This window comes from Neoarius graeffei, chromosome 9, assembly GCF_027579695.1.
Source record: "Neoarius graeffei isolate fNeoGra1 chromosome 9, fNeoGra1.pri, whole genome shotgun sequence".
NCBI lineage: Eukaryota > Metazoa > Chordata > Actinopteri > Siluriformes > Ariidae > Neoarius > Neoarius graeffei.
Window position 1 is genome coordinate 35,766,431 of NC_083577.1, and position 21,274 is coordinate 35,787,704.

At 41.4% G+C, this 21,274-nt stretch overlaps 1 protein-coding gene across 3 annotated transcripts in view; it reads left to right on the forward strand.

Moving 5' to 3' along the window:
- stxbp5l (syntaxin binding protein 5L) overlaps positions 1–21,274 on the forward strand; it is a 294,368-nt gene that overhangs the window by 123,837 nt on the left and 149,257 nt on the right. For all 3 annotated transcript variants that reach the window (XM_060928664.1, XM_060928666.1, XM_060928665.1), the window contains exon 5: positions 16,797–16,931. In XM_060928664.1, the coding sequence (XP_060784647.1) occupies positions 16,797–16,931 (135 nt within the window). The remainder of the gene's footprint in view (positions 1–16,796; positions 16,932–21,274) is intronic.

Sequence of the window (21,274 nt, forward strand, 5' to 3'; positions counted from 1 at the left end):
CAAGCCCATCACTTCGCTTTATATAAGAGATGATGACCTCGACTTAGCCTGGCTTTAGATTGGTTTAAAAAAAAAAGCCTCCCTGTAGATTGTGGAAGAAAGACCAGAGATTATAGATGGCTGAAACTCGAGTCACCTGCTGATGTATCTGTTCTGTAGTGAGATTATAACACTAGCTCTTGTCCCCAGGGTATTTGGGCAAACAACAAAATGTCAACGATAGTCCTTTTAGACATGATGTCCCTGATGATGGATCTTTCAGATGTTTTTAACTCCTACTCTAACTTGTAGTAAGGGGAAATGAGTAACTAGACACTATTGTTTTGAGTATTTAATATACAACCCCAATTCCAAAAAAAGTTGGAACGCTGTGTAAACTGTACATAAAAACCGAATGTGAAGATTTGTAAATCATGGAAACCCTATATTTCATTGAAAATAGTACAAAAACAACATATCAAATGTTGAAACTGAGAAATTTTATTGGTTTTGAAAAATATATGCTCATTTTGAATTTGATGTCAGCAACATGTTTCAGAAAAGCTGAGACAGGGGCAACAGACGACTGAAAAAGTTGTGTAATGCAAAAAAAACCTAATTTGGTTAATTGGCAACAGGTCAGCAACATGATTGGGTATAAATAGAGCATCCCAGAGAGGCGGAGTCTCTCAGAAGTAAAGATGGGGAGGGGTTCACCACTCTGTGAAGGACTGCATGGGCAAACAGTGCAACAATTTAAGAATAACGTTCCTCAATGTAAAATTGCAAAGAATTTGGGGATCACATCATCTATGGTCCATAATATCATTAAGGGATTCAGAGAATCTGGAGAAATCTCTGTATGCAAGAGACAAGGCTGAAAATTGACATTGGATACCTGTGATCTTCAGGCCCTCAGGCGACACTGCATTAAAAGCAGACACGTGTCTGTAGTGGAAATCACTGTATGGGCTCAGGAACACTTCAGAAAACCATTGTCTGTGAAAACAGTTCATTACTGCGTCCAGTTAAAACCAGATATAAACAATATCCAGAAACACCGGTGCCTTCTCTGGGCCTGAGCTCTTTTATGATGGACTGAGGCGAAATGGAATGTCCCGAGGTCTGACGAATCAAAAGTAGAAATTCTTTTTAGAAATCATGGACACCACGTCTTCCAGGTTAAAGAGGAGAGGGACCATCCAGCTTGTTATCAGTGCACAGTTCAAAATCCAGCATCTGTGATGGTATGAGGGTGCATTAGTGCACAGGACATGGGTAGCTTGTACATCTGGGAAGGCATCATTAATGCTGAACGATATATACACGTTTCAGAGCAATATGCTGCCATCCAGACAAAATCTTTTTCAGGGAAGGCCTTTCTTCTTTCAGCAAGACAATGCCAAACCGCTTTCTGCATGTATTAAAACTGCATGGCTCCATAGTAAAAGAGTCCAGGTGCTAAACTGGCCTGCCTGCAGTCCAGACCTGTCTCCCATTTAAAACATTTGGTGTGTTATGAAGTGCAAAATAAGACAAAGGAGACCCCAAACTGTTGAGCAACTGAAATTGTACATCAGGCAAGAATGGGACAACATTTCTCTTTCAAAACTACAGCAATTGGTCTCCTCAGTTCCCAAACGTTTACCAGGTGTTGTTAAAAATAGATGTGATGCAGCACAGTGGTAAATATGCCCCTGTCCCAACTTTTTTGAAATGTGTTGCTGACATCAAATTCAAAATGAGCATATATATTTCAAAAAACAATAATTTCTCAGTTTCAACATGTGAAATGGTGTCTTTGTACTATGTTCAATGAAAAATAGGGTTTCCATGTTTTGCAAATTATCGCATTCTGACTTTATCTACAGTTTACACAGCATCCCATCTTTTTTGGAATTGGGGTTGTACTTCCAGTAAAGTTACATATACATATATGATTACTTTTGACTTTGTACTTAAATAAATATGAACAAAAACTATGCATTCATAGCAGAGTGAAGCTCCATACTTAAGAGAATATGGTAGTGCATCGACCTGATTTTTGATGGCTTTTGCAACAGTATGATGTCCGTATGCATGTAGGAACAACATACGTGTACCACCAGTGTAAGGCAATGTATCTCATAAACACTTGACCACTGGACAATGAAATTTATATCTTTATTGCACTTATTTTTAATTTGCCTTTTAAAACATGACATGGGATTATTTACTAACACATTTTACACTCATTGAGAATTCAGTTTTTTGTCATAAAAATCTCCTTCTCACCCCCGGCGGGGGGGTGGTATCCATGTCATCCTCAAGCTCGGGTCCTCTACCAGAGGCCTGGGAGTTTGAGGGTTCTGCGCAGTATCTTCGATGTTCCTAGGACTGCGCTCTTCTGGACTGAGGCTTCAGATGTTGTTCCTGGGATTTGCTGGAGCCACTCTCCCAGTTTGGGGGTTACTGCCCCAAGTGCCCCCACTACCACGGGGACCACGCAACCCTTGACCTTCCACATCCGTTCCAGCTGCTCTTTCAACCCTTGATACTTCTCAAGTTTCTCATGTTCCTTCTTCCTGATGTTGGCGTCAGCTGGGATCGCCACATCTATCACCACCACCCTCTTCTGCTCTTTGTCCACCACCACTATGTCCGGTTGGTTAGCCAGGATCTGTTTGTCAGTCTGGAAGCTGAAGTCCCACAGAACCTTGGCCCTGTTGTTCTCAGCCACCTTCTGTGGTATGGCCCATTGGGACTTGGGTACTTCTATTCCATACTAGTTGCAGATGTTCCTGTATACTATCCCAGCCACTTGGTTGTGCCTCTCCATGTACGCTGATCCAGCTAGCATCTTACACCCTGCTACTATGTGCTGGACTGTTTCAGGGGCTTCTTTGCACAGTCTGCATCTTGGGTCTGATCTACTCTGGTAGATCCTGGCCTCTATGGCTCTTGTGCTTATGGCCTGTTCTTGTGCTGCCATGATTAGTGCCTCTGTGCTGTCTGTCCGTCCTGCATTATCCAGCCACTGGTAGGATTTCCTGATATCAGCCACTTCCTCTATCTGACGGTGGTACATGCCATGTAGGGGTTTGTCTCTCCAGGTTGTCTGTTCCTCCTCCTCCTCTGCACTCTCATCAGGGTTCTGCTGCCTGAGACATTCACTTAGCAGTTCATCCTTTGGGGCCATCTTTTTGATGTATTCTCGGATTTTCGATGTTTCATCCTGGACCGTGGTCTTGATGCTCACTAGCCCTCGGCCTCCCTCTTTCCGCTAAGTGTATAGTCTCAGGGTGCTGGACTTGGGGTGGAACCCTCCATGCATGGTGAGGAGCTTTCTAGTCTTGATATCTGCGGCTTTTATCTCCTCCTTTGGCCAGTTTATGATACCAGCGGGGTATCTGATGACTGGTAGTGCGTACATGTTGATGGCTTGGACCTTGTTCTTACCATTCAGCTGACTTTTCAGGACCTGCCTTACTCTCTGGAGGTATTTGGCTGTGGTTGACTTCCTTGTGGCCTCTTCATGGTTTCCATTAGCCTGTGGGATGCCAAGGTACATGTAGCTGTCTTGGATATCACCTATGTTGCCCTCTGGTAGGTCAATCCCCTCAGTCCAGATCATCTTGCCTCTCTTTGAGACCATCCGGCCACACTTGTCCAATCTGAATGACATCCCTATGTCATCGCTGTAGATCCGGGTGGTGTGGATCAGCGAGTCTATTTCTCGCTCGTTCCTGGCATACAGCTTGATGTCATCCATGTAGAGCAGGTGGCTGATTGTTGCCCCACTACGGAATCGGTACCCGTAGCCGCTCTTCGTGATGATCCGACTGAGGGGGTTCAGGCCTATGCAGAACAGCAGTGGTGATAGCGCATCTCCTTGGTATATGCCGCACTTGATGTTGACTTGGGCAATGGGTTTTGAGTTGGCCTCTAGGGTTGTCTTCCACATTTCCATTGAGTTCTGGATGAAGGTCCTTAGGTTCCTGTTGATCTTATACAGTTCCAGACATTCCAGTATCCATGTGTGTGGCATTGAGTCGTAGGCTTTCTTGTAGTCAATCCAGGCAGTGCACAGGTTGGTCTGTCTCTTCTTACAGTCTTGGGCAACTGTTCTATCGACCAGTAGCTGGTGCTTGGCTCCTCTGGTGTTACTGCCAATTCCTTTCTGTGCCTCGCTCATGTATTGAGCCACATGCTTACTCATTTTTGCCGCAATGATGCCTGACAGGGCCTTCCATGTTGTGCAGAGACAGGTATATATATATATATATATATATATATATATATATATATATATATATATATATATATATATAATTAAAAGATTCAGAGAATCCAGAGAAATCTCTGTACGCAAGGAACAAGGCTGAAAACCAACATTGGATGTCCCTGATCTTCAGGCCCCCAGGTGACACTGCATTAAAAACAGACACGATTCTGTCATGGAAATTACTGCATGAGATCAGAAACACTTCTGGAAACCACTGTCCTTGAACACAGTTTGGCACTGCATCCACAAGTTAAAATCCCACCATGCAAAGAATGAACCATATATAAACAATATCTAGAAACACTACTGCCTTCTCTGGGCCTGAGCTCATTTATGGTGGACTGAGGCGAAGTGGAAAACTGTCCTGTGGTCTGACAAATCAAAATTTGAAATTCTTTTTGGAAATCATGGACAATGCATTCTCCACGTTAAAGAGAACAGGGACCAATGGTTTGTTATCAGCTCATAGTTCCAAAACCAGCATCTGTGATGGTACAGGGGTGGATTAGTGCACATTTCATGAGTAGCTTGCACTTCTGGGAAGCCACCATTAATGTGGAATGATAAATACAGGTTTTGGAGCAACATACTATATACTGTCATCTAGACAATGTCTTTTTCAGGGAAGGTAAGACAGTGCCGAACTGCATTCTGCACGTATTACAACTGCATGGCTCCATAATAAGAGTCTGGGTGCTAAACTGGCCTGCCTGCAATCCAGACCTGTCTCCCAAACTGTTAAGCAACTGAAATTCAATATCAGGCAAGAATATGACGTTTCACTTTCAAAACTACAGCAATTGGGCTCCTCAGTTTCCAAACATTTACAGAGTGTTGTTGCAACACAGTGGTAAACATGCCCCTGGCCCAACTTTTTTGAAATGTGTTGCTGGCATCAAATTAAAAAGGAACATATATATTTTTCAAACAGCAGCAGGCACACTGAGTCACTATGACTTGCCACCGCAGTAATGGCAGTGCTGCTAGATGGCAGAACATACAAATCGGTTGCTGGGTTTTTCTATATTTAGCAGGTATCTCTCAATGTTACGCACAAGCTCAGGCTCCTTCCCAACCAAAGAGATGACATTCCATGTTCCTAATGCTAGTTTCCCTGGCTGCCAAGGCTTCTTCCTTTGAGCTGAACTCAGGGCTTCGTGGCTCCTTTGGGCTAAACCCAGCTGAGTTAAAAGCTCAGCCACCAGGCACTTGCTGATGAGCCCCTGCTCCAGGCCTGGCTTCAGGGTGGGGCCCAGTATCCCTGTTCTGAGTGAGGTGTCATGCTTCCTTGCTTTTTTCTTATAGAAGTCTTTAGAATTGCACTTTGTCTGGCCCCTCACCTAGGACCAGTTTGTCTTAGGAGACCCTACCAGAGCTCACATCAATTTTTTCTTAAATCAGCATCTATATGTATAGCAGCCATTTCATTCCATTGTCTGTGCTGGAATTCCAACACAAGCTCACCTCATTTTACTTAATAAGGTACTGATTAGGTGATCATCTGAACCAAATCATATTTTAAAAGATATAAAAGTATAAAAACCACTATCCTCTTGCAATAGGACCAGTTTGGATGGCAAAAACAGTGCTAGTAGGACCTAAAATTTAATTGGAATACAAAAATATCTGTTCATCATACCAAAAGAGTTAAAAAGAAAAGTTTTGAGTGAGAAAAAGAAGGGTTCGATTTTGGATTGACTGGTAGAGGGATACAGTGAGCGTCAGGTTGTTCCATCCTCAAAATTTCAAGGACAGCAGTTCATAATAACAAGGTCAAGCAGCAGACATTGGGGTAAACAAAGTTACAGACTGATAGAGGGCAAACATGACTCTCCACTGACCGGGATGATCATCAACTTTTTCGAATGTCACTCAACAACCACAGCATGACATCAAGTGACTGACAATAAGAATAGCAAATGGCAGCTGGGGTTAAGTGCACGGCAAGGATGGTTTGAAACAGGCTCCTCCAGGTGGGGTTGAAGTCAGGCAAATCTACAAGAAAGCCCTTCATCAGTGAGAAGTAAAGAAGAGCCAGGCTGAAGTTTGCTAAAGATCATAAGGATTGGTAAGGTCATCTTCTCTGATGAGTCCAATTTTCAGCTTTTCCCATCACCTAGTCATCTAATCGTTAGACAGAGACCTGGACAGGCCTACAAGCCACAGTGTCTCACACCCATTGTGAAATATGGTGGAGGATCCGTGATGATCTGGGGGTGCTTCAGCAAGGTTGTAATGGGGCAGAGTTTTGTTTGTGAAGGACACATGAATCAAGCCACGTATAAGGTTATCCTAGAAGAAAACTTGCTTCCTTCTGCTCTGACGATGTTCCCTAAGTCTGAGGATTGGATTTTCTAGCAGCACAATGCTCCATGCCACACAGCCAGGTCAAACAAGGTGTGGATGGAGGACCACAAGATCAAGACCCTGTCATGGCCGGACCAATCTCCAATCTGCAGATCTGAGCCCAATTGAAAACCAAGCCATCAAACAAAGCTGAGCTGACTGAATTTTTGTGCCAGGATTTTGTGCCAGGAATTGTGTGTTCCTTCGATGTGTAATCATCAGTAAGTTGTTTGATTTTGATCATGCTTCATCCTGAAATAAAAATGTGTGTGTGTGTGTTAGACAGAAGGACAAGAAGGATGCATTTCCTGGTGAAATGGGATTATTATGGCAGAAAACCAAAAACTGGCTGTGGTTGTTGCAATATTAACGAGAGAGAGAGAGAGAGAGAGAGAGAGAGAGAGAGAGAGAGAGATTGTGCATATGACTGATTGCTGACAAACATTTACATAGCCTGAGTAATGTGTCCCAGGAAAAATTACTGCTCTGTGTATGTGTGCGTGTGTGTCCGCATGCACATGCTTATCTCCGGACAGCATGTCTCCTGTTGAGATGTGAAATGATTACAGCAAGTCCCACATCACCAACCAATTTGCCTTAATAGTCTCCTTTTTTTTCCCTTTTTTAACTACCAACTGTCTTGTGTGTGTGTGTGTGTGTGTGTGTGTGTGTGTGTGTGTGTGTGTGAGAGAGAGAGAGATTTGTTCAGGTTTTATATTACCTGACAAACCCCTCCACATCTCCCTCAGTCATTCTGAATACAAAGCTTGTGATATTAATGTGTGGCATGATGTCATGGGACAGTGTGCATTACTCCCTGAGTATTGTTGCGAATGTTTGCTTGATAAACCCCTCCCACTGAGCCCCTCCCAGTTCTCTCTCTCTCTGTCATTGCGGTGCATACACGCTGCAGTGGAGCGACAAAGCTGAGGTCGTCACTGTGTGCGCCGCGAAGTCCCTGTGGAGCTAATGAGCTCCTTCCTGTCCCCAGTAATTGATGATAATGATCATCACCTCATCATCCTGGCTGGAACAAACAAATAAAACCCCTGATTCTCAGTGTCACAGCCAGTGACAGCTGCCACAAACACACGCATAACAAACTCAGCCTCTCTCTCATCTGCATCTGAAAACAAAACAAAAAAAATTGCTTTGTTTCCAGCTAAATTGCAATCAGGTCTGTGAGCGAGTGTGTGCAGTTTTAAGGCTCGATGAGACCGTTTACTCCATGCTTGACAGTTTTATTAAAAAGTCCAAGATGCTCTTGTTCCTCTTCTCATAAGCTTAATCCAATATTAACTTCCTGGACTGCAATCTTTTAATTGCATTCAGTACACATGACTATTTAGTTTATTATACATACAGTTCAGGTTGCCCATATAATTAAAATAAGCTTTTCGCTTAAATGACCGGGGCAGTGCCGAATCCTTGAGGAGATGAAAGTATTATTGTGTTCCTGTGTTATTATAAAATGATCTGTATAAATGGTGATGCACTTATTACAGAATTATGAGACTAAGAAATTAAATATTGCCCATGAAACAGTTGAGTCCATGAGAAATTTTTCACATTTTCAAATTTGCTCAAAAAATCTGCTGACATTTTTGATAAGATTATATCATGTAAAACAAACCTATATCAAAGTAATTGTAATGACAATTAAAGTCCTTCTTGTAATGAGGGACTATTTAATACTTTCACGCTGAATTAATTTCAACTTGATGTTGATTATATTGGATATAAATATTGGCATGGTGGTGTAGCGGTTAGCTATATCCAATATAATCACTTGTGTGATTATATTGGATATAAATATTGGCATGGTGGCGTAGCGGTTAGCGCTGTTGCCTCACAGCAAGAAGGTTCTGGGTTCGAGCCCAGCGGCCAGCGAGGGCCTTTCTGTGTGGTGTTTGCATGTTCTCCCCGTGTCCGCGTGGGTTTCCTCCGGGTGCTCCGGTTTCCCCCACAGTCCAAAGACATGCAGGTTAGGTTAACTGGTGGCTCTAAATTGACCGTAGGTGTGAATGTGAGTGTGAATGGTTGTCTGTGTCTATGTGTCAGCCCTGTGATGACCTGGCGACTTGTCCAGGGTGTACCCCACCTCTCACCCATAGTCAGCTGGGATAGGCTCCAGCTTGCCTGCGACCCTGTAGAACAGGATAAAGCGGCTAGAGATAATGAGATGAGATTAGATGAGAAAGGTTCTGGGTTCAAGCCCAGCGGCCACCAGGGGCCTTTCTGTGTGGAGTTTGCATGTTCTCCCCATGTCTGCGTGAGTTTCCTCCGGGTGCTCCGGTTTCCCCCACAGTCCAAAGACATGCAGGTTAGGTTAACTGGTGGCTCTAAATTGACCGTAGGTGTGAATGTGAGTGTGAATGGTTGTCTGTGTCTATGTGTCAGCCCTGTGATGATCTGGTGACTTGTCCAGGGTGTACCCCACCTCTCACCCATAGTCAGCTGGGATAGGCTCCAGCTTGCCTGCGACCCTGTAGAACAGGATAAGCGGCTAGAGATAATGGATGGATGGATATATATTGATGGGCTGAAGACTAAACTCTGAGGGATACCGTTTAAAAATCGAGACTTTACTGTATATTCTGAATAGTTAATTCTTGTCTTTTCGCAGTAATGCTTCGGCAGCTTCACTCTATTAAATATATTCAAGCTCAATATATTTGCATGAAATACACATGCCATTTAGCAACATCTAGTTAAACATTGGAATAGCCTGTGCTTTATTAGTATTCCTATCCAGACAAGGCAAAGTTGTCTGTGCAGTGTCTTGCAATGCCACATATCTAATCACCCCGTCTGTCCGAGACTCCCAGAGGTCTCTATGAGAGGAGAGGAGCGAGCTGAGAGAAATTGAGGAAGACATGATGAGCTCAGACAGAAGTAAATTGCACAGTGTTGGTCTTTATTTTCTACTTAACCTGCTTATAAGGATGATAGATGATGCCACTGTATGGATTGCAGAGAGAGTCCGGCCATACAAATTAATATGCCTTGCACCGATTCAATGTGTGTCACATGACTGGCTTATTGATTGTTTATCATAATTGCTTGGTCAATGCTCTATGTTAATGTAATTTACTTTGTGTGCTCTTAATCATGCAAAGTACAGCTAGTATTTCCTAAATGTACTATACAGCTCATGAGTAACACGAACAGAAAAGCATTCGCCCTATCATCCAGAGACTGCTAGTTTGAATCCTCATGATCCATGGCCAGGAGCTCAAGAGAGCAAAACTGGACTGTGATCTGAGGGAGGGAAGGGTGACATACTTTCTCCCCTGTCAATTATAAAGACGCTGTCCAATCATGGTGTCTGTGAGCTCATACACACGGAAGTGGGTGGATAGTGCTTTCCTCTGAGTGTGTTACGCCACCCCCTAATATTGCAAAATCAGCAACTGGAAAAGAAGAGAAAATTAGAGAGAGATAAAACAAAATAGTGTTACAATTCTAGTACAATTACAATACCATTTATCACCACTTCTCCAGTTTGTAAACCTTGAATAAAAAAGTCAGAGGTGGACAGTAATGAAGTACATTTACTTGAGTACTGTACTTAAGTACACTTTTTGAATATCTGTACTTGACTTAAGTTTTTTTTTTTAAACTTTTGACTTTAACTTCACTACATTTGAAAGACAAATATTGTACTTTTCACTCCACTACATTTCTATCAAGGTCCTCGTTACTTGTTACTATGAAGCAGCTTTGAAAGGGGATGTTTTTTCTTTCCTTTTCTAAAACACTATTGATTTTTTCGCAAGTGACACTGAGACAGCCGATCAGTAATCACTCGGGTCATTTCACGTCCATAGACTGTATAAAATCAAGTTCAATGATTTCTCAGCAGCGTTATTTGAACTCGATCAGTTGATGGCAGAACAGAAGGATGCGGTTCTTCTGGGGAATCCACACACCCATGGCCATACCTAGAACCCATGTTTCAGTTTTCTAAAGGATTAAAGATTTGTTTCATTTTAAATGTTTGCTTTGTTCACCTAAAACAAACCACATCACAGCCTACAAAAACTCACCATCCAACCTGCGGAAGCATATTGAGGTACACTCTGTAAACGTTTTATTCCAAGAGAAAGCTTGAAATGAAGCTGTCTGTGCTTTTAGAGCTAGCGATAATGTTGCAATAGCTATGCAGTCTGGTTAGTCAAATGACTTTCTATGGATTTGCCCACCAAGTTGCCATCGCCTTGTCCACGGCTAACGTTAACACATAGCTCGTTAACTTGGACACTGTTAGCTAGCATGTAAAAATGGAGTTATGCTAACATGAATAATGTTAACTTATCTGAAGTCCTTTCAGAAATACATTTTAGCATAATCTTGCCAAATAAACAATGTAGAAATCTTTCTTTTCTAGTAACGATAGCTACCCAATATGATTTTGAGTTTGAAAAGAGTTTGCTAGCATGTCAGGTGCAGCTTCACTGAGTTGCTAGCTTAACGGTAAACCACCATGATGCACAGCATGCGTTCATTTTGTGAATTCACAAAATAATCCAGTCGGTGGCTTCAGAGGCATGAGCTATTATAAGCGTTGTGTCAATAATACAACAATGTGTTGACAGAAAATGTACTTTTAATACTTAAGTATTTTTAAAAGCAAGTACTTCAGTACTTTAACTTAAGTAAAAATTTGCCTGGACAACTTTCACTTGTATCGGAGTAACATTTAACCAGTGGGATCTTTATTTTGTCCACCTCTGAAAAAAGTGCAGGAAGAGCAGAGGGCTGCATCATCGCTAACAGGGCAGACATGTTTCTTGCAGTTCCTTAAGTCCCAACTGTACTGTTGTTGACTGGAGAGATTGCTCGCGACAGAAGTCATCATTCACAATATGCTTTTTTTTTCTCCTGCAGAATCGCCCTCTTAGGCCTGAGGCAGGTCTGAATGTTTTCACCAGATTGAAAGAGACTATATACCGTGTATATATATATATATATATATATATATATATATATATATATATATATATATATATATATATGAGAGAGAGATAGCAATGTCCAACAGTAAAGTTAAAAAGAAAACCTAATGCAAAAACTCTAATACATTTAATTCATAATATTGGAGGCGGCACGGTGGTGTAGTGGTTAGCGCTGTCGCCTCACAGCAAGAAGGTCCTGGGTTCGAGCCCCGGGGCCGGCGAGGGCCTTTCTGTGTGGAGTTTGCATGTTGTCCGCGTGGGTTTCCTCCGGGTACTCCGGTTTCCCCCACAGTCCAAAGACATGCAGGTTAGGTTAACTGGTGACTCTAAATTGAGCGTAGGTGTGAATGTGAGTGTGAATGGTTGTCTGTGTCTATGTGTCAGCCCTGTGATGACCTGGCGACTTGTCCAGGGTGTACCCCGCCTTTCGCCCGTAGTCAGCTGGGATAGGCTCCAGCTTGCCTGCGACCCTGTAGAAGGATAAAGCGGCTAGAGATAATGAGATGAGATGAGATAATATTGGGTGTTTTATTTAGAACATGGAATATACAGAATGTCATTATGCAGTGGTTAGTTCCAGTCCACTATTTTGGACAAGTGGTGTTTGAAGAATCCTGATATTTAGTATAACAGCACTGGTACATTTCACTGTTTGTACCACTCCACTTGTCTGTGTTCACGACATAAAATTCCCATTCTAGCAATGATTCTAGCACTGAAACCAGAGATGATTGAGGTGGAGCGAGAGCCACAAACAAACGGCCATTTCCCCATTCCATTTTGGAAGGGGGAGGAGGACTGATCCCTCTTTATACGGACAAGAACAAACCAGGGCTCCATTCAAGTCAATGAGGAGGTCCATGGATTTCACCAAAACTAACCCATTATTTCTCTCTGGGAAGGTTAATGGTATTTGGAGGAATTTACAACATATTCCAAGTTACCTTTGATCACTATGAGACCACAGTGGTATTTTTGCAGTGAACCGTGGAAAAAACTGACTATGTTTTAAGACATGCAGCTAGATGGCTATAGAGCTGCCTTCTCAACCTCCTCAGCAAAATTTCATTAGGTGACGTAAGGCGAAACACGCACTTATGAGACTAGAACTATTCCACTTTTGCTCCGATAGAGATGAATTATGTTGTTCTATCTTGGTGGAATATTATAAGATTTTTGCTGAAATCTTATTGCACTTTCTATGGGCTGTCAGTCAGTCTGTGTGTTGGCATGGCAATGTGCACCACACTATCCAGCTGTGGCTTCTTTGGAACTATTTTTTATTTTGGGGAGCAAAAATAGACAAAATATTTGGCCATATTCTATCTAAAATGTCAGTTAATCCATATACAGTGGTGCTTGAAAGTTTGTGAACCCTTTAGAATTTTCTATATTTCTGCATAAATATGACCTAAAACATCATCAGATTTTCACACAAGTCATAAAAGTAGATAAAGAGAACCCAGTTAAACAAATGAGACAAAAATATTGTACTTGCTCATTTATTTATTAAGGAAAATGATCCAATATTACATATCTGTGAATGGCAAAAGTATGTGAACCTTTGCTTTCAGTATCTGGTGTGACCCCCTTGTGCAGCAATAACTGCAACTAAACGTTTCTGGTAACTGTTGATCAGTCCTGCACACCAGCTTGGAGGAATTTTAGCCCATTCCTCCGTACAGAACAGCTTCAACTCTGGGATGTTGGTGCGTTTCCTCACATGAACTGTTAGCTTCAGGTCCTTCCACAACATTTCCATTGGATTAAGGTCAGGATTTTGACTTGGCCATTCCAAAAGATTAACTTTATTCTTCTTTAACCATTCTTTGGTAGAATGACTTGTGTGCTTTGGGTCGTTGTCTTGCTGCATGAGCCACCTTCTCTTGAGACCCAGTTCATGGACAGATGTCCTGACATTTTCCTTTAGAATTTGCTGGTATAATTCAGAATTCATTGTTCCTTCAATGATGGCAAGCCATCCTGGCCCAGATGCAGCAAAACAGGCCCAAACCATAATACTACCACCACCATGTTTCACAGATGGGATAAGGTTCTTATGCTGGAATGCAATGTTTTCCTTTCTCCAAATATAACGCTTTTCATTTAAACCAAAATGTTCTATTTTGGTCTCATCTGTCCAAGAAACATTTTTCCAATAGCCTTCTGGCTTGTCCATGTGATCTTTAGCAAACTGCAGACGAGCAGCAATGTTCTTTTTGGAGAGCAGTGGCTTTCTCCTTGCAACCCTGCCATGCACACCATTGTTGTTCAGTGTTCTCCTGATGGTGGACTCATGAACATTAACATTAGCCAATGTGAGCGAGGCCTTCAGTTGCTTAGAAGTTACCCTGGGGCCCTTTGTGACCTCGCTGACTATTACACGCCTTGCTCTTGGAGTGATCTTTGTTGGTCGACCACTCCTGGGGAGGGTAGCAATGGTCTTGAATTTCCTCCATTTGTACACAATCTGTCTGACTGTGGATTGGTGGAGTCTAAACTCTTTAGAGATGGTTTTCTAACCTTTTCCAGCCTGATGAGCATCAGCAATGCTTTGCCTGAGGTCCTCAGAAATCTCCTTTGTTCCTGCCATGATACACTTCCACAAACATGTGTTGTGAAGATCAGACTTTGATAGATCCCTGTTCTTTAAATAAAACAGGGTGCCCACTCACACCTGACTGTCATCCCACTGATTGAAAACACCTGACTCTAATTTCACCTTCAAATTAACTGCTAATCTTAGAGGTTCACATACTTTTGCCACTCACAGATATGTAATATTGGATCATTTTCCTAAAATAAATAAATGACCAAGTATAATATTTTTGTCTCATTTGTTTAAATGGGTTCTCTTTATCTACTTTTAGGACTTGTGTGAAAATCTGATGTTATTTTACGTCATATTTATGCAGAAATATAGAAAATTCTAAAGGGTTCACAAACTTTCAAGCACCACTGTAAATCTCATCTCATTATCTCTAGCCGCTTTATCCTGTTCTACAGGGTCGCAGGCAAGCTGGAGCCTATCCCAGCTGACTACGGGCGAAAGGCGGGGTACACCCTGGACAAGTCGCCAGGTCATCACAGGGCTGACACATAGACACAGGCAACCATTCACACTCACACCTACGGTCAATTTAGAGTCACCAGTTAACCTAACCTGCATGTCTTTGGACTGTGGGGGAAACCGGAGCACCCGGAGGAAACCCACGCGGACACGGGGAGAACATGCAAACTCCGCACAGAAAGGCCCTCGCCGGCCACGGGGCTCGAACCCGGACCTTCTTGCTGTGAGGTGACAGTGCTAACCACTACACCACCATGCCGCCCACCACTGTAAATGTTTTGTTTATAGACCTGTTGTATAAAAGCAATATCTCACTCACAAGTGTATCCTTGTATTGGATATCGGCCTGGTTGTGATTACCAACCACTGAAACACATGAGCAAGCATGTGATCTTTCTTGCTTAAAGATAATCAATTGGCAGAGCTAACACATTGTCAAGAAAGTTTCACTTCTGGAAGTTTCTTCTCTTGTTGTGTCTTGCTCATGTCTCATTAGCTCCAGTTTGTCTTGGGGCAATGGCACTCTAATTAAATGTAGCATGCTAAAAATACATACACCCGTACCCAACTGGGACTGACGTCCAACTGACACGAGACACAAAGCGTAGCCAAATGCGTTGACACCACAAGTGATGTGACAAAACATTTGTGCTTTGTTGTTGCACAAAAGGAAATAGAAAGCTATACAGCATGTATAAAGATTTTCTGAGGTTAAATAAGTCTTAAGTAAGTTTATACTATGGTTCTGTTGAATTCACGATTTTTGATTTGGGTCTAAATATGCTGATTAATTTTCTATAACAGCAGCCCTGACAATAGTGCCAAAAGCAAGACAAATCACAGGATTATATTCATGCACTTATTCTGATTCTGTATCTTTTCTATATTAACAAGTAGTTCCCAGGAACTATGACCAACAATAACTGGGATTAAAACCATCTCGTATTGAAAAAAAGAAAGAAAAATAAAAACATATCATTTTGGATATTGTTTAGTTTTCATTTAGGAGATGCTTATTTAACACTGGAATGATATGGAATGAGTCTCCAGGGTCAGCACAGGGAAAGTGCTTTTTAGTAACATGACAAACTGCACTCTTTTTTCCCCGTCTTATTACCTTCGAGAGAGACAGAAGTGAAGCTTATAAGGAGAATAAGTGTTGTAGCTGATAGTGTAAGTGATAAGAGGAACTAAATTGAACGTAACTACGGTATAAATTGATAAAAAGGTGAATTTTTAAATTACAAAAAAAAGAATCACTGGCAAATTGTTATAACAGCAATAAAACTTTTCCACCACAACAGTACACCCTCATCATGTTTTCTTTGTTACTCATGTGACCAATTTCATTTATAACATTTATATCATCTGAATTTTGAACCTGATTTACATCGAAACATACTGTAGTGCTTTTACTTTTCCGTTAGCTGCACGCCTACAGCCGGACAATTCGTGAAATTATTTTAGATGGTTACTTGGGTTGGCTTTGTGATGATTTTAAAGTTCCTGGTTGTAGTGATTAGGAAGACGATAAAAGCTGCTACAGTCAGTATAAATCTTTTGTGACGGCGACATAGGACATGTCTGACTGGTAGGTAATGCATTTTTGATTTGAGATGTTGAAGTGAATGCTTGCACGAAGTTAGGCTTGAAATGCGAGTCTGCATTCTTTGTAGCTTTCTTCATGGATGCATATAACACCTTATTTGCAGCCGCATACACAATAGCCTTTATTTGTCACATATGCATTACAGAACGGTGAAATTATTTTCTTAGGAAGCTGAGGACGGAGATCCTAATTACACTAATCACCTCCTAATTAAGGGGAGTGATGCTGGACTTTGCATGCTTTGTCTTGCAATGTTTTGTCTTCAATTGTTGCACCCAGGTCATTAGAAACAGTTGTGCTGGTAACGGTTTAAATTAAGTAAACACGTTCCTAATAATGACCATACAGGTTCATGCAAATTTGATACAACTATGTAATTAGCTTGAACAAGGTTGGAGTAATTGGGTAAAACTGAAACCCATATGCCATGAAACAAAGAATAGCAAATAACAGGCTAATATTTTCCTTAAAGTGAAATATTAATTATAGTATTTTAAATGGAGCTGAGAAGCTCTACCTGTGTCAGTATTAGTCTCCTCATACTAATGCTTTCTCCCCTCTTTCTTTTAGGATCACATTTTGTCATCTTCCGTTCCAGAGTAAATGGCTTTACGTTGGAACGGAGCGAGGAAATACACACATTGTCAACGTTGAGTCATTTATTTTGTCTGGATACGTCATTATGTGGAACAAGGCCATTGAACTGTGAGTACCAGCACTGTAATGGTTATGTTTTATAAAATCAGTGGTGGTGAGAAACATACTCGCATACTCTCCTTATCTTACAAATAAAGCCTTATAAATATTTTACAAATAGCCTTGGACACTACATACACAATACAGTGTATTGTGAAATACAGTAAAAAAGTGTACACACCCTGTTAAAATGACAGGTTTTTCTGATGCAAAAAAATGAGACCACAATAAATAATTCCAGAACTTTTCTCATCTTTAAAGGACATGGGACATGGATTTTTTTCTGGGTATAATTATGTATAAAGGACATAAGAAATGCCATCTAAATCACTGCAGGGCGTCAAAAATGTGAAAATCATCACATTATTCAACTTTTTTATACATCAGCGTAAAACAATGATTTGTTAATTAGCTAAGCGGTCACGTGACCCGTGACGTCAGAAAAACTTTTCAAGGAGCCAGCGCTTGGGTATCTAATGTAAACAGGTTACCGAAATGGACACCATCGACAGTGACATTCCCGATGTTTCACAGAGATGTGAAGTTAGACCCTATCAATTCGAACCGATAGCTGGAAATTCACATGAACATGGATCTTGTCTTTACTCTGACGGGTCAGATGATTCTGAGCGTGAGAGTGCATTCAATCCCCATGAAACTGAAAGCGGTCGGCTCGATAACACATCCTGGTAAGTTAAAAACAATTCTGCTCAAAGGCTAATGATCTGTTGAAAGAAGTATTATTTTTGTATCATACATTGAAAGTTCATCATAGATCTATGTAGGCCTAACACACTACAACTCTTCGATTCGGTACGTAAACAAAGAAGGACAGATATAAGAGTAAATGAGTCAGAATTATGATGATCAATAATTGATACACCCAAAATTATAATACTAATCCTTACCTTGGCTTTCAGTCGCTTAGCGAATGCACCTCGTGGTAGCCGTAGCACTTCGGGTTTCACCCCGCCGTCTTGTTCAGCGTCTTGTTCCTGAATTGGGACGTTGGGAACGGCTCCATCTTTAAGTAACCTCTTAAATTTGGCTTGGCAATTAATATCGCTCAGTAACTGAGTATTAATGTTAAAAGAATCTTCAGTGAAATGGTCCGAACACAGTTTGTGGGAAACAGTAGGTACAAAGTTTTTTCTACGACAATAGTGAGCCCACACTTTCCTCAGCTTCGGGTCCTTGGGGAATGCAAAAAAACTTACTCCAGGGCATTTCCCATTGGAATTATTGCAACCATAAGCAGCACAATACACCATGATGTTCAATGTACGTTAAACACTCTAAAAACGAAACAATTTTCTTGTCATCCAAGACACAAAAACTATTTTGTCACATTCGTCATCATCACGATTCACACTTCTCCATATTCATCTACCCACTTGTGCTGTACCCGAAAGTTTTTGTGACATATGATCACGTGACAGCGGCTCTTCCGGTTGTAAAATATGCATATCGGAGCTCGAGCAGAAATGCCATATAATCATCACGAATATAACGATTTTGCTGAATTTAATAGATAATTTTGTATTTGTTGATGCAATTATTTCATATTTTTAATGGAAAGAAACTGATATAGCGTGCATTTATGTTTCATGTCCCATGTCCTTTAATGTGACCTATAACCTGTATAATTCAATTGAAAAACAAACAAACCTGTTCGGGGGAAAAACATAAAAATAAAAAACGTACAATAAGCTGGCTGCATAAGTGTGTACACCCTTAAACTAATACTTTGTTGAAGCACCTTTTGATTTAATTACAGAATTCAGTCTTTTTGGGTTCACAACTGCCATCAATTAAAATGACTCTGATTAACCCCAAATCAAGTTCAGACATTTACCGGTACTCCATTGCATCCTCCAGCAAAAGCCAGGGTTCACAGAGAGCTTACAAAGCATCGAAGGGATCTCATTGCTGAAAGGTATCAGTCAGGAGAAGGGGACAAAAATTTTTTTCCCACAGCATTAGATATACCATGGAACACAGTGAAGACAGTCATCAAGAAGTGGAGAAAATATGGGACAACGATGACATTACCGAGAACTGGACGTCCCTCCAAAATTGATGAAAAGACAAGACGAAAACTGGTCAGGGAGGCTGCCAAGAGGCCGACAGCAACACTGAAGGAGCTGCAGGAATTTCTGGCAAGTACTGGTTGTGTACTACATGTGACAACAATCTCCCGTATTCTCCATATGTCTGGACTATGAGGTAGGGTCAAAGACAAACATCCAGGCAATGTTGCAAAAAATACATCAACTCTCCCAAAAGCATGTGGGAAAATGTGTTATGGTCTGATGAAACCAAGTTTGAACTTTTTGGCCACAATTCCAAAAGGTATGTTTGGAGCAAAAACAATACTGCACATCTCCAAAAGAACCCCATACCCACGGTGAAGCATGGTGGTGGCAGCATCATGTTTTGGGGTTGTTTTTCTTCAGCTGGAACAGGGGCTTTAGTCAAGGTGGAGGGAATTATGAACGGTTCTAATTACCAGTCCATTTTGGCCCAAAACCTTCAGGTGTCTGTTAGAACGCTGAAGATGAAGAGGAATTTCATCTTTCAGCATGACAGTGACCCCCAAAAAGTTTTGGAATGGCCCAGCCAGAGCCCAGACCTAAATCCAATTGAAAATCAGTGGGGTAACCTGAAGAGGGCTGTGCACAAGAGATGCCCTCGCAATCTGACAGATTTGGAGCACTTTTGCAAGGAAGAATGGTCAAATATTGCCAAGTCTACAGTAGATGTAGCAGGCTGATAGACTCCAACCCAGAAAGACTGAATGCTGTAATTAAATCAAAAGGTGCTTCAACAAAGTATTAGTTTAAGGGTGTGCACACTTAGGCCCTGTCCACACGGCAACGGATTCAGGTGAATCCGATACAATTGTTTATCGTTTCGGCCTGGCGTCCACACGGCATCGGCGTTTTGGGTGCCCCAAAACGCAATCTTTTGAGAACGGGTTCCAGAGTGGAAAGATCTGGCAACGTTGCCGTTGCGAAGTCGTCTGGATGAGTAGAACGGATTTGTTTACGATGACGTCACAACCACATGACTGTCAGTGCTTCACGCCGGGTAGAAGTGTAACGCACTCGATGCGAGTTGTCAACAAATCCTATAACTTGGTTCATGAAACGCGCTTACAAAATATTTTCACTGTGAATATTTATTGTGTAATGGTGCAAAGTGAGAGAGAGAGAGAGAGAGAGAGAGAGAGAGAGAGAGAGAATAACTCTTAGGGCAGAGTCAATCCCGCCAGCAAAAATAGGGAAAAAAAGGAGCGATCTCACCTCTTCAGATGTTGGTTTAAGTCCTACAATACATTCCTCAAAAAGGGCGTAGAAGAACAAATTAATCCATCAACGTGTAGCATTCAATTTATTCCGGACCATTAAAGACGCTGCCTTCCGCGTAGAATCATACGTCATCCTTGCCGCCATATTGGATGGGTCAAAGCGGAGAATAAAGATGCCTCATTCATGTGCTGCGTTTAACTGTACCAACAGGTTTGCCGTCCAAACGAGATTACATGGGATTACCTTTCACAGGTGAGACTGGAAAAATACTTTTCATTGTATTTGGTCATTATAACGTAATTTTACGAACAGATTTTTCTGACTTTGTGGCTAATATGAAGTCTCGCGCATAATAGTTTATGCGCATGCATCCTTACTTCTTCTATTGTTCTGGTGTCTCCGAAGGGACCGTCTTACAGCGCCCCTAGAGGTGTGGCATGTGTATTGCATCGTTTTCAGCAAGCGTTGCGTTGCCGTATGAACCTGATATTTTACTGATCGTTGCCCATTTGGACGCGATATTTTTTTAAATAACCTCTCGTTGCCGTTGTCGTGTGGATGTAGCCTTATGCAACCGGTTTATTATACATTTTTTTTAATCTTAATCTTTTCCCCCTAACAGATTTCTTTGTTTTTGAATTGAATTGTACAGGTTATAAGTCACATTAAACGTGGGAAAAGTTTTGAAATTATTTAACGTTGTCTCATTTTTTTTACATAGGAAAAACCGATCATTTTAACGGGGTGCGTACACTTTTTATATCCAGTGTACATAGTCAATACTGTCTGTTACCTTCAGGTCAGAGATACAGATCACTCACCTTCAGGAATAAGAGAGCCATGTCAGGCTTTGTACCTACATCCATTATAAATGGTTGAATGGCAATTTTTTTACCAATATTTTTAACACTCCTTTTAATTATTTATTACTTTTTTAAATCATGTTATTTATTATTCTTTGCAAGCTTTATTTACCACTGCTAACTGTCCCATGGTGTATGTTGTGCGTGTATGTGTGTGTGTGTGAGACTTGGATATGCA